Source organism: Tachysurus fulvidraco, chromosome 13 (assembly GCF_022655615.1).
Source record: "Tachysurus fulvidraco isolate hzauxx_2018 chromosome 13, HZAU_PFXX_2.0, whole genome shotgun sequence".
In the NCBI taxonomy this organism is placed as follows: Eukaryota; Metazoa; Chordata; class Actinopteri; order Siluriformes; family Bagridae; genus Tachysurus; species Tachysurus fulvidraco.
The window spans coordinates 18,424,358-18,438,158 of record NC_062530.1 but is presented as its reverse complement, the minus strand read 5'-3'; the positions used below and the strand labels follow the sequence as shown (position 1 = coordinate 18,438,158).

General features: G+C 39.6%; 1 protein-coding gene across 3 annotated transcripts in view; it reads right to left on the bottom strand.

Moving 5' to 3' along the window:
* Window positions 1–13,801, bottom strand: part of srgap1a (SLIT-ROBO Rho GTPase activating protein 1a) — a 77,849-nt gene that overhangs the window by 36,030 nt on the left and 28,018 nt on the right. For all 3 annotated transcript variants that reach the window (XM_027161611.2, XM_027161608.2, XM_027161607.2), the window contains exons 3-6: window positions 12,175–12,337; window positions 7,379–7,441; window positions 2,425–2,607; window positions 988–1,116 (exon numbers count right to left, since the gene is read on the bottom strand). In XM_027161611.2, the coding sequence (XP_027017412.1) occupies window positions 988–1,116; window positions 2,425–2,607; window positions 7,379–7,441; window positions 12,175–12,337 (538 nt within the window). The remainder of the gene's footprint in view (window positions 1–987; window positions 1,117–2,424; window positions 2,608–7,378; window positions 7,442–12,174; window positions 12,338–13,801) is intronic.

Here is a 13,801-nt window from a genome sequence, read left to right as displayed (position 1 = left end):
GCTCTGACAGCCTGGCACTGAGGCAAGGTCACCCTGCTTGTTTCCTTCCCCGAAGCACGAAGCACGTAGAACGTAGACACATTACCCCAACAGCTGATCTTTCCTCTGCAGGGACACTTTAGTTTTGTAGGTGAAAATAATACTGCCAGGAGGTTGGAGTATAAATAACATAAATTTGTAGGGCTCTGAATTAGGCTACAGTATTGGGAACAGAGAAAAGAAGTTCTTCTGGGAGGACAGGGTGCATCAAGAATATGCTGGATGTGGGGTGGCCTAAAAGGGACACTCATAAGAACTAGGTTTTAAGTGCAGACACTTTTATCTATCCTGGAATTAATCCTAGATACAGAAATAGCAGCATGAATGTAATAACAGAAGTGGGACAGAGACCTTGAACTGCAATACAAAGAAGAACACTGCATAAATTACTACCAAAAAAAATCAGAGTATTAATTTATAATAGTAAGAGGAACAAGACAATGAGTCTCGGTGATTCTTGGTACAATCCATCACATGACCACAACAACCACAGTTTCTCTCCTCTTGTTTCTGTTATTCTAAGAATTCGATTAGGGTTTTTTCCTTTTTTTAAAACTGAACATTATTTTTTTCATTCTATTCAGATAATGTAATGAGTAAATATATACGATATTTAATCATTATCAAAACACTTCAGGGAGCACTTTCTTAATAGTGGCTTTGCTGTGTGGTTTGGGAAAGTGAGACTAAAACCAAAATGCAATTACGTGCATGGCATAAACGCTCCTAGATTTGAAGCCTTAAGAGCTTCGACTTAAGTGCAACCTGACACACTTGCTGGCATTTTGAGTCCATGTGTTATGTTCTAAGATCAAAGTGGAATGCAGAAATGAATCTGTGAATACAGCAACAACACTGTCACGCCTGTTCTGAACAAAAATGTCAGAAGCACTGTTTTTTCATCTTCAACAAACAACGATACTGCAGTTGAACCTCCCCATTACTTACATCTATTAGGTCAGACAAGTCATGGATGTAATACTTGAATACAGAGGAATTAGTGGCTTCCAGAGTCAGCAAGTACTCGTTCCGGGATTTGATTGACTTCAGCTTGTTCTCAGAGTATTTGGCCTGCCTCTGATGGAAGAAGAGGAAAGATTCACAATACATGAGCGATTAGACAAGCATAACAATAATAATTCTACTTCATTATCCTACACTGCTATTGAATTTTCAAATGAGATGATTATGGTATTTACCTATGTTGATATAACACATTATTGTCTCTATAGTAACAGCTCATTGACAGTGACTTGTATGGTAGCCATAAAACATAAGGCTAAAACAGTTAACATTAAGAAAGTGATCCCAAGTTTTCCACCATGGGAAAGTCTTCAGATTAAAATATTTTGCATTGTTTGTCCTCACTTCACAAAAGTAAAAAAATTGACAGGTTTGTGATGCAATTAATGTTTACTGAATGTTATAATAATGTGATAACAGGAACTAACTAACTTATTTTTTAGGAGGGACACACCATTAAATGTGACTATAAATGGATTAAAAGTCATTCATTAATACAATAAAAGTGTAATTGTTGGCAAATTGCCACGGCATCAGAGGAATAAAACAATTCAATATGTGATGATATTACAAAAAATATCAATTTTGTGGTGGTAACAGTTACTTTCTTCATCACACCAACCAGGCTATCTTTTTTTTTTTTAACAAGACTCTGCTTTAGTCCTTACTTAATATATACATGTTAGTTTAAACTGTTTATGCAATCTGTACTAAGAAGACAAGAAATGACATCAAAATACAATCTGTACTTTAAAAAAAAAATCATCAGACACAACAACAAACCACGGGTCAAAAATATAGCTGATGGGACAAAAATGGTGTTTTTAAAAGTAAACAAACACATGTTCAGAGACTACTCAGTTACTGTTTCCTCTCTTGCTCATATCCCACACAAAAGTAAGTTAGTCACTGAAATGCAACAGACACTGACTCACCCTGACTTCCATATTTTAACCACGCCACACATCTACGTTCCAGGAAGCGGCATGAGAAAGAAAGAAAAAACGAGCATGCATTCCCACAGCTATAAAACGGTTTGTCATAGCCTTTAGTGAAAAACAGACCATTTAAAAGAATAAAGCATGGCCTTCCTTCTCGTTACCGGTATTCATCTAAAATGGGTCCAGGGCATAAAAGGCTGCGATGACATTTATAATTGTCTTGACATTTCAGGCAGGCAGCATTGACTCAGCCGTTGTGTGTCTTTGAAAAAAATAATAGGCATTCAAAATCTCGGAATGCTTAAATTGTAATGTGATTATTTTAAATTCTGTGAAACATATGCCAAGAGCAGCTAAATATCCTAAAACAAAACAAAAACCCCCCAAAATAATAAAAGTCAGTCAAGGTGCCGTTTAATACCTTTTCCTTCATCTTCTCAATCTTCTTAACAAAGCTGCGTCTTGGGGTTTTGTCTTCCAGACGCACGTTGAAGACGGGGTCCCCTGTACGACCAATCTGCCTTTCTTCCTGCTTCTCAAACTCCTTCAGCTTGCTTTCAGAACTTATGCTCTCCGTGTGGTACATGTGGTAGGTTTTCATCACCTGTGAGGCACAAAAAGCCAAAGGTAAAAATTCAGGCATGCTACTTTTATACATTTATATTAAATCATTTGGCAGATGCTTTTACTCAATTGAGACAAAATACACTCAATGGATATAGCTTAGCATTTGAGGGTTAAGGGTCTCACTAAATGACCCAGTATTGGGTTCTTGTGAATCCCCCAGGGGGTCCTTAAAGCATAGACAGGGCTTTAATGATTTTCTCCTTTTTCTTAAACCAGACATTATGTAAGTTTTTATGCCTATAAAAAATGTCAACTGAAGTCTAATGACAAAATATAATTAATAGTTTCAAGAGTAAAAAGTTCATACTTTTCCAACTGTTAGCCCCATTGTTAAGTCCATATTTTTTTATTTTACCCGTTGAACCACCAGTGCAACTCCTTCTGCAATAAATATCAAAATCCTAATCTAAAATGTATACCTCCAGGTTCATCTGACCATAAAGCTATAAAACAGCAGTCTAGGTTAAAGGAGGGCAGATTTTTCGCACATGGAATTGCTATTAATATGAAAAATTGTTACCATACAGAGACTGCAATTCCAATTTCTCAATCCACTAACATAAGAAACACTAAAACTCTAATAGGTCACAGAGGAGCTCTTTATTCACCTTCAGCTCCCCCACCTGAGTAAAGCCTAGACCACAAGTAGAGAGAAATCAACACTCTAGACAGGGGTCTGCATATCGAAGCAGGGGAAGAAAAAAAAAGTCACACATACTATGCAAGACAACTTGGGCCACAGAGAACCTTTTCAACATTGAAGTTGGAACTTGCCATGCAGCCACAACTGCGAAGGGTAAACTGTTTAAAGTTGTTTCCTATTGCGCGAGTCATTGTTATTGTTAGTGGGCTATTAGTAACACTAGAATGACATAAGAAACATGCATTAGGATATGACTCATCTGGTATGAGGCAGGTACTGAGTGAGTAATTACACCATTTCTGCAACAATGAAGAGAGAAATATGACAAGTGATCACAGGATATATATTCAAGTGTGCTAAACTGTCAAAAAACAATAATGCTTCATTCAGAAATAGTTTGATACTTTTATTTGATGTCTAATAAGATAAATTATGTAATACTTAAAAGGAAAGGAAATTTAAAAAAAAAGAAAGAAAGAAACGAAAAAAAGAAAGAAATTAGTAGGTATATTTAATCACAATATTGTTACTACATTTATCAATGATATCCAGCCATACTTATTGCAGCTGTTATTACACTTAGCTTCAGTAATCTGTCCTCATGAGGTTCCCCCGCTGGCCCACTCTACGCTACAGTAAGAAGACTTGACTCCAGAGCATTGAACAATGTCAAATTCAAAAGCAAAGTGCTCGTCCAAAGTCACGCTAGGTCGTAACCAATGTTCACATTTGCCAACTCATAAAACATGTTACAGTAAAGCCACAACTGCATTTAAAACACAGGCCTGCCTATAAAACTGCTACCAAAGTAAACACAGTTGGGAGATGTATAGAGCAGGAGCAGGGTTTTGCTGGGCAATCCAGGCTCCTCTCATGTGTGGAGCTGTATAATTGGATATATGGCTGACCAAACCACACGTCCCACTCTACACTTACTGGTTTGGAGCCGTATTTAGATTTCTCATTTTAGAATAGCTGATTTTAGCGACATGCAAGACCTGTTATTTTATAAGCTTCTGGCAGGATTGGGGGTTCAAGTTTCTGATGCAACAGTTGGAGTCTTCTTTAAAAGACTCCGGGTTAAAGAGATGAACAAAAGTTAAGTAAAGTATGGCATCATCTCATGAAACAAACTAGCCACTGAAGATCACTTATTGAGAGTTAAAAGACAGCTAGCAGGCCAATTCATATGGCTCATGTTAAAAAAGCTCAAAATGCTTATTTATGTTGTAGGACATGCCCTAAACAAAGCCTAAATTTGCATGCACACCAATAATTAAATCGTTATCATTTCAGATGTTATCGGATTATTCTAGTGGGCTCGTAAACAAATACTACAATATTTAAAATTGGATTAAAGCCATTATTGCATTTCAGAAAAAAACTACACCAGGTTACGTATGTAACCCGGTTCCCTGAGAAGGGAACGAGACGCTGTTTCAGGGCTGACACTATGGAAATGCTTCTTTGAGAAAGTTGTGTGTGAAGCTCTGTGTGCACACATGCCAATTTAATGGCTCGAGAAGGACACGTGATGAAGTGATTACGTGCCAGCAAGTCCATATAAGGACATCTACGTCACATTACTCCAGCTTCTATTTGTCTGAAGGAAGTGCAATAGGATACCCCGGGCGTGGCCAGCGATGCAGCATCTCGTTCCCTTCGTAGGGAACCGAGTTACTTACATAACCTGGTGTAGTTCCCATTCAAGGGAACTCGATACTGCTTCAGGACTGATGCTATGGGAACAACAATACTCACGTCACTACGCACCAGTTGATGACTGTTCCAGAGGCTGTAAGAAAGCACAAGCGGACTGGGAACAGAACATCAACAGCCCTGCAGGTCCTGGGACTCTGGTATGGGGTCCAGGTCCAGGTTCTAGAACCTGATAAAGGTGTGCAGAGAAGACCATTTGCAAATGCAAATGCAGCCTCTCCTGTACTGGCGACTGATGGGGCCGAGAACAGTAGGCCTGCAGGATCACTAGACAACCCGCCATCCTGGGCACCTTAGGGACATATCCCTCCCTGGCGTGCAGGATAGCCTCGGACATGCTGATCAACAGGGCCTGCAATTCTCAAACTCTCTTGAGAGAGGCCAAAGCAAGAAGCAGAGCCATCTTCAGGGTCAAAGGGGGCTTTCAGCAGCCCCTCCAGGACCACAGAGAGATCCCAGGAAGGCCTGGTCCTCAGAAAGGTCTCAGCCGCCTGACACCACGCAGAAAGCGAGAGACCAGAGGGTGCCTACCCAATGAGGCGATCCTCTCCTGAAAAAGGAGATCCATCCTCACGGGAACCTCCCTGAAGTGGCGTCTAGGCCTGAGACTAGGTCCGTGAACCAGACTCAAGAGGGCCAACCAGGAGCAACTAGAAGAAGGTTGACCCCTCTTCAGGTTGGCACAGCAGATTCTGCTCTGGGCAGAGACCAGATTTCTTTCGTCGATAGTGACTTTCATCATAGGGCATCATATAAACATGGCCCTTATCTCTCATGGCACATAAATAGCTCCGCAGCTCTGAAAGCGAGGTGTCCATCAAAGGAGTCCTGCCTAGAGTGGGACCCAAGGCCAGGAACCGTGGTCTTTGCCACATAAGAAGGGCACAAAGCCATGGCACGTAACCCTTATAAACCTGAGGCAATGTCTGCGAGGAGGAAAGCCCGCACCCCTGAGCCAGAGCTGGAATGGCCTCATGTGAAGCAAACCCAAAGGGATAATGTTTGCTGCTGCTGACATGAAGACGAGCAGCCTCTGTGCCTCGGCGACAGAGAGGCTTCAGGCTAGCCGAATAGCTTTCACTGCTGAAAAGATGGAAGCCACCAAAGCTGGGAACAGATGTGCCGTTATATGAACTTGCAGGCACTTCGTCACATGTCCATTAAATTGGCGTGTGTGCACACAGAGCTTCAGACACAAAGAAGCATTCCCACCACTTCAGCACTGATGCTGCGTCGAGTTCCCTCAAAATGGAACCAAGAATTATTTCATTCATATTCTTTCTGCTTCTGCCTCACATTGTAGATCGTCGTGGATGATTCCCAGACATTCCCAAGCCCACTGTAAGATATTATCTATAATTATAAGATATAGTCCTACTGTAAAGATGTTCCTGATTTTCACACTTCTCACACAGTCAGACAGAATCGAGACTCAATTACTCCAGTTTCCGAAATATAAAGCACCTCAGCTGATGGAGTATATTCTCTATTACTAAATTTTTTCATACCCACTTACCCAGTCCCAATGCTTAACTAAATTATTTAGTTAAAGACACTCTCAGACCTGAGACTATCTACAAGGCTAGAGACCCATAAAATACAGACTACAAAACAATAACAATAAACACAGATTTGGACACAATTCAATTTCAATTGGTATTACTATTTTTTCCTCGTATAGGCAATCAATGTCCTTATCGGTACATCAAATGGTATGACTGCTAAAACAAAGGTTGTGCAAGCCACTCACACCCTTGTAATGCGTTCTATCTGCAAATGTAATTCAACCGCAGTGTTAGTGAGTAGAACAGCCCCAAGGGAAGGAGCCTGGAGTCACTTAGACTAGAGGAAACAAAGCTGGTAAATGAGGGGGGGATATCTCCTGTGAGTTAGTTCTCCAGTGATCTAACCAGTGTAGTATAATAAGAAAATAAGGAAAGCTACAACACTACAGGAAGCATTTTTATCTAGAAAGCTCATCAGCCGTGTCATTTCCTGTCAAGACTGTGCCTGTAATTGTCAGCTACTTTTATGTGAATGGTGGTCATCTCTGCGTGGTTGGAGTCGGGAGTTCCTCAGGATATTTAGATGAGATAATGGATGCCTTCAAAGTCCATTAATCAGAAAAATATTTAAAAATGTCACAGCACTCACAGTAAGCTTAACATACACAACTAAAGTATGATTAAAATGGCCAAACAAGGCAGAAGTCTAAGTCCAGCAATTAAACTTCTGAAGGCCCTTCATGCTTGGGAGCAGGGTGCATTTATTAATGCATGGTGTGCAGTGCAGTGTGTAACCTGAGGCTAAAGCTGGCTGGAAGATAAGGTTATGAATTCCTAAGACCGCTTTATGGAAAGAGGCAGATTATTATTACCGTACTCACCGTGTAGAGCTCATTTAGGACTTTCATCAGATCCTCTTGCAGCTGAAATGCTATTTCTTTACTCTAGAGGAAAAATGGGGGTGGTTGGAAAGAAGAGAGAGAGAGAGAGAGAGAGAGAGAGAGAGAGAGAGAGAGAGAGAGAGAGAGAGAGAGAGAGAGAGAGAGAGAGAGAACATCAGTTATCAACTGTCTTCACACTTAATGACAATCAGACAATCTACAGAGCATGACTATCATCTACTTATGGTTTTTTCTTTCTAGATTATAACAGAGTGAGTTCTCACAGAAGTAGCACTCACAGAAGTAGCACTCACAAAGAAATGCAGTGAAACTTCCATAATGACCAGTAAGAACAGTTTAGGCACACTCATATCCCAAAATACCAAATAAAATTAAGCAAAAACAGAAAAAAAAATTTTTTTTACACTTTGTTACCCTGTCCTGCACCTCATGTGGACCAGCAGGATTATTGTAATGGCTTCCTGTCTTACCGGCTGCCCCAGTCCCTCACTAACTGAATCATATTTTCACTAATCTCATTCTTAAGACCTTTCCCAGCAATAACTCAGTGAGGGACTGAGCAACTCAATCTCCTCTACAAGTACTGATATAACCGTAACTGCAGTTAAACAGTATACAGGATAGGTTAGTAGAAAATAACTAGAAACAGTATGATGATGCAATGTGGTAAAAGAGTAAACATATAGAGCAACTACTATAACTACTGTAACTATTGTAAGCATGCCAAGCATAGTAAGCAATCTATAACTGCATGCCTTAGTCATGCTTTATTCCTTAGTCCTTATCTTCCTTACTATTAGTTTTCCACTGTCAGATTTACTAAATGGCTCTTGGTAAGAGTGACACTGGTATTTGGTACTTTCATTCATTCATTTTCTACCGCTTATCCGAACTTCTTGGGTCACGGGGAGCCTGTGGCAGGATACACCCTGGATCGAGTGCCAACCCATCGTAGGGCACACACACTCTCATTCACTCACACACTACAGACGATTTTCCAGAGATGCCAATCAACCTACATGTCTTTGGTCCAGTGGAGGAAACCGGAGTACCTTGAGGAAACCCCAGAGGCACGAGGAGAACATGCAAACTCCACACGCACAAGGCGGAGGCGGGAATCAAACAACCCTGGTGGTGTGAGGCAAATGTGCTAACCACTAATCCACCGTGCCCCCTTGCCAATATTAATCAATGTTTAATTAAAATCAACAGATTTCCAACAGTTCTTTAATCCAGAAAAAAACACCGTAATTTCACATGATGTCCTGGATTAAGACCGTGCCCCTGTATTTTGGTACTGAGATCTAAAATTCCTTATCACAGCACTGCATGCAAAAAAGTCTCTCCAGTACAATCCTCTGTGTTTTCTACTATGCCTATTATCTTTGAAACACAGATGTGCCTTAGCGGTTCAGGTTTGTGTGATGTAATTAAACCCTGCAATTCAAAGCAGTGGTTTCAAATTATAAGCATTTTCCTGCCACTGAGTGTCAAGAGCCAATGATAAGTACACCACTGTACAAATAACCCCACTACACTACAAACAGGTGTGCACGTGTGTAACTCACCTACTGGATTAAAACACATCCTCTGTGTGATGGCATACACATTGATACGTTTATGCCAAACCGTCACTAAGAGATAAATCTCAGGTCCATGCCATCTATGTTTTAGTAATCAGAACTCAGACTACTAGATCAAGTGTCTATGCAGTTTATCTACAGCTAATATCAGACAGACTGACTGCCACAGTTTAATGTGATTAATGTGATTGAGGTTCTGGTTCTCACTGATCTTCGAAACAGGGGCACATTTGTGTTTACTTTGAGCTCTATTGATTAAACTAGTAAAACATCACCATAATGTCTTCCCTTATCAAAAGCAGTCCTATCATCCCAAAGGCTGAATTATACAGAATCAGAGCATAATGTGCAAAGGCTCACGCCTTCTCTAACACCTGCTCCTACACTTCCAATATAAGGAAGTTTCTGAACATGCTGAACTTTTATCTGTAGAAAACTATCACTAGGTATATATTGCTTAGGTTTGGACAACACTGGTTATCCCTTTAATGTAACTGGTTATGGATGGAACTGTTTCACTCTTCCCCTATTAGTTGTCTCAAAATTTATGCAGTAATAAACTTTAATTTAGACATTTATAAAGAGCCCAGAAAGAAAAGTAGCATATGTAACACATATTGTATAAAGCCTTTATTTCTTACCACATTAATCAGTGTGAAATATGAATACACTAAGCATCTTAGCCCACCAAAAGGCTGGAAATTAGGTGATGATCTAGCAGACAGCGTGCCCTAGCATTATCTTGCAGTGTCACTGGCACAGCTCTATCCGTTGGTTTGTTATGAGCATTTGCAACGCTTTGTCAAACGCAGTCATAAATCAGCGCTGGTAAAATATGCTGCCATACAGGAAGTGACAGAGGCTCCATGACAGCAGCTTATAAATCCTAAAGCTATACTGCATATGAGGACACACTGAGCTTGCTGCATTTTTTTAAAAACTTAAATAGCTGTAATGCAGACACAACTTCTATTCGCTACACACGTTTGTCTGCAAGTCGGTTCTAAATAGTTCTCTTTTTATTGAGATTCCATGAGTGAGGAAATTCACCTTCATTTCCCATCTGACCACTGCTTCCCTAAAATAACCCACAAGCATGGAAAAAGCCAGAGGAATAAATAATGAAACAAAATGCATGTTTTAAAGTCTGACCATCCATGAAGGGACTTCATGCTGAAAATGTACATCTGCAGTTAGCAAAGCATTCATTTGATGTCAAAGTCCAGCACAGTAACCACAGCTACTTTACAGTGCACACTGTCAAGATAGAAAATCATACTTTTAATAATAGGTTAAAAAAATGGGGGAAATGTTCATCGTTGTATTTTTGAGAGAAAAAACAAAACAAATCCAATTATTTTTTACATACTGTTGTGCAATCTGATAACTAAATGAGTCAGTCAATAGTTGTATTTCATTTAGCAGCTTAAGAATGGCATCATTGAAATTAATTAAACTTATTCAATCAGTCAATCAGTCAATTCCAAAGAATGGCAAGTTTCTGTTCAGATCATGTATTCTGATGTATTCATCATGGATACATCATATTCATTCATTCTTCTTACACACGAGGCAGTAGCACCAGAGGTAGCAGCATACACAGTATGAGTGGGAACCCAACTGTCTCAAAACATACTTACCTTCTTAATATTTTAAAAGGGTATGCTAATCAGAAAGAAGTGTTTTGCCACATGTGTAAAGTATGTCTGCAGCCACGGTTAGCCTCGTTAAGAGAATAGCGATATAGTTTAATTAAATATTAAATAAATCAAATTATTTCATTGGCTTTATTATGATTTTGTCATATTTCTTCATTATCTGATCACTTCTGATAACTAGCTTAAATCAGATAAAGAGCAGAATTTCAGTGTGCGTGTAAACACAGATGTGTGTAAAATCTGTGTTACCTTAACTGTGACCTCATCTCTCTCAGTCTCTCTCTCTCATTCATACACTCACACACACACACATGCACAGACTGTGTGTCAGTGAGAAAGCTGTGTGTATAAATGGCCTGTATGTGAGGATGAATACTGAAACCATGCTGTGGTCATCAAGAGAGCTGATTACAGGGTGCAGATACTTTTAACTCTGCTATAAATTTCTAGGCATTACACATGAGATTCAAGGCAGTTTAGGAGTACAACTCACTGTCTCTGGCCTACAAGTGTATCATCAAAATGCTAAGAAAGACATAGAATGTCTGGAGACAGTGAGGAAAGCTATCGAGTGGGGGAAAAAACGAGAACAACTCTTAGCGACTGTGACCTTGCAGGACAAGTATTCTCTGGTACAGAACATGACTCATAACATTTCAGTCTCTGTTATTATGCTCCAGTACCAGCCATTCATATTGCTGAAAGCAGCTGTGGTGCACATATGGCACATCTGTTCTTTTATCATAGGCCCTTCAACATCCCACACAGTAATAAGTACCTTTGAATCACATCAGGGAAACAGTAAGAGATGAGTTTGGCATTTTTGCACACATCAAGAGAAGGCTAGTATTTTCTCTGCTTTTGGAAAGGACCCTTTAGTTTCCCCCATCCTGAGGCCTTCCAGCCCAGCTCCTCAGTTCCCTTGATGGATTCTAACCATCTCCCTGCAGTGTTTGGGCCTTGTAATTTAGTCCTGTGGTCAACTTAAAGTGATATGGGAGTGTGTGATCACTAAAGAAGTTGTCCTTCCTAGAAAAAAGTGAAGTCAGAAGTCAACTGGCCTGAGAGAACCATGATTTAAGCTTCACTTTAAAAGTGGAAGCACAACTGGTCATACGGACAGACTGACCTCGTGAGTCTGAAGAGAGAACACTGGCACTGCTCAAATTAAAGACAAAAACCACAAAGAACACAGGCACATGATCCTGCTTCACAAAGGGCTAACTGCAGAGAGGGTAGTCGTGTCTCGAGTGGGTGGTATTTTACGCTCTATTCCTTTGAATATAACAGCAGAGAACAGATGTCTGGTGTATATAAAGGACATGGTGAGAATTACTTGAAAGGAACAGAGACCAAACAAAGGGCAAACCTAAAAGAGACCAAATGGCGGATGTGATTCCACATGGGAGCCTCAGGGGCTTAGTTAACCAACAGGAAACTGAATGAATGTAAAGAGGCGTATGGCTTTTATGTGTACATGTTGTTTGGTTTCTGGTCTGTCTATTGAGGAAGCAGGACAGCCAACTTTTCTAACCTTCTTCATGAGGCGTGTTGAATCCTCGCTGATCTGCATGAAGCGCATGATGACATTGTTCAGGTAGATGTCACTCAGCGTGGCATGGTCTTTACTCTCACGCCTCACCTGGTTCAGCAACAGATACCAACAGTTCACTGGGGAAAGGAGGTTCTGGTCTTTTCTGCAGACAAAGAAAGAGAAATTGAATGAAAAAATACAGAAAGGAAATTGGATAGGGAGATGGTGACTAAAATCAATTATTTTGATATTGATATCATGTATGATATTTTCAGAAAATTGAGAAACAATTTGTTGATCTTTATCACTCAGTAACTTAAATAAACAACCACATTTCCCCCACTGTATATTACAAGCCTAGAGTAATTAACATATTTTAAATAAAATAAGAGTAATCCTTATTCACATTAAATTGAATTGCTCATCATTAGCAGCAGGTTGTTGTAGCCTCACAGCTCCAGGTTCCCCAAATCCATCCTGAACTCTTGATTATTATCTGGGTGACAGATCATTGCATATTCTCCCCATATCCTTATGGGTTTCTCTGGTTTCCTCTCACCTCCAAAACAAAATTATATAAAAAATAAAAAATAAAATAAATAAATAAAAAAAATCCTTCTGGATGTTATGTCAAACAATGTGTTGAAAATTGTTGGCTATAGTTTTCAAAAATCCATTTAAGTACCGAAACACAGATATTCATACTCTATTCTAGAGTATTTCCAAAACCAGTAAGAGAACGGTTGTTATCACTCCCAATTTCCTCCACATTCACGTCATACACTGAGCTATCAACAGTATACTGAGGTGTAACACAAAGCAACTACAATATAAATTTTACAGAACTACAGAAGTGACACCACCAAATGCAAACTCCACTAAATGGTTTAAATGAAGTACTTTGAAACTCGAGGTAGTTTATTGTTCTAAGAGGAGTGTTTGGAAAGCAAAGATAAGGAAAGATAAAGATTTACACTGTTTTAAAGCCTTTGAATCTGTTTTAGTTTAGAAAAGTTGTGTGTTAGGTGTTCTGTATCTGTTTACTATTTTCTCAGCATAATCTAAACCACTCCTTAGGCCTGAGCACAGGCCATTCGAGACCCTAATTGGGGTTAGTTCATAAGTCAGTTAAATTGTGCTGATTTTGTAAAAAAAAAAAAAAACTCAGGTTTTTACCATAACTCAGGTCACAAGTCTGCTCATCACATGCTGCATCACAATCTCTCTGCTCACTGATGCCAGATGTTTCTATGTCATTTACATGGATTTGGTTATATGGAGAAGTCAAAGCCCTTAAGCCCTTGTCTGATTGGATAATCGTAGCATAATAGTTACCGCATTGATTTGTGTTCATCTGAGTTTGACTAAACATTTGATGCCACAATGTGAGCCAGAACTGAACTGAACTGGTGTGTGGATAGCTAGCCAGAAAGCATCTGGATTGATGATGTCAAAAGTTAAAGAAATAAATGTTGATTGATTATGCTGTGGTTGTTTCTAGTGCAGTAATCATTCCAGCAGGACACACCAAGTGTCACACACATCAACCAGCACAAATACAGATACCGGTCTTTCAGCACACCATTGAAGTTAACAAACATAATTTCTTCATCAGCTATTTGCATTT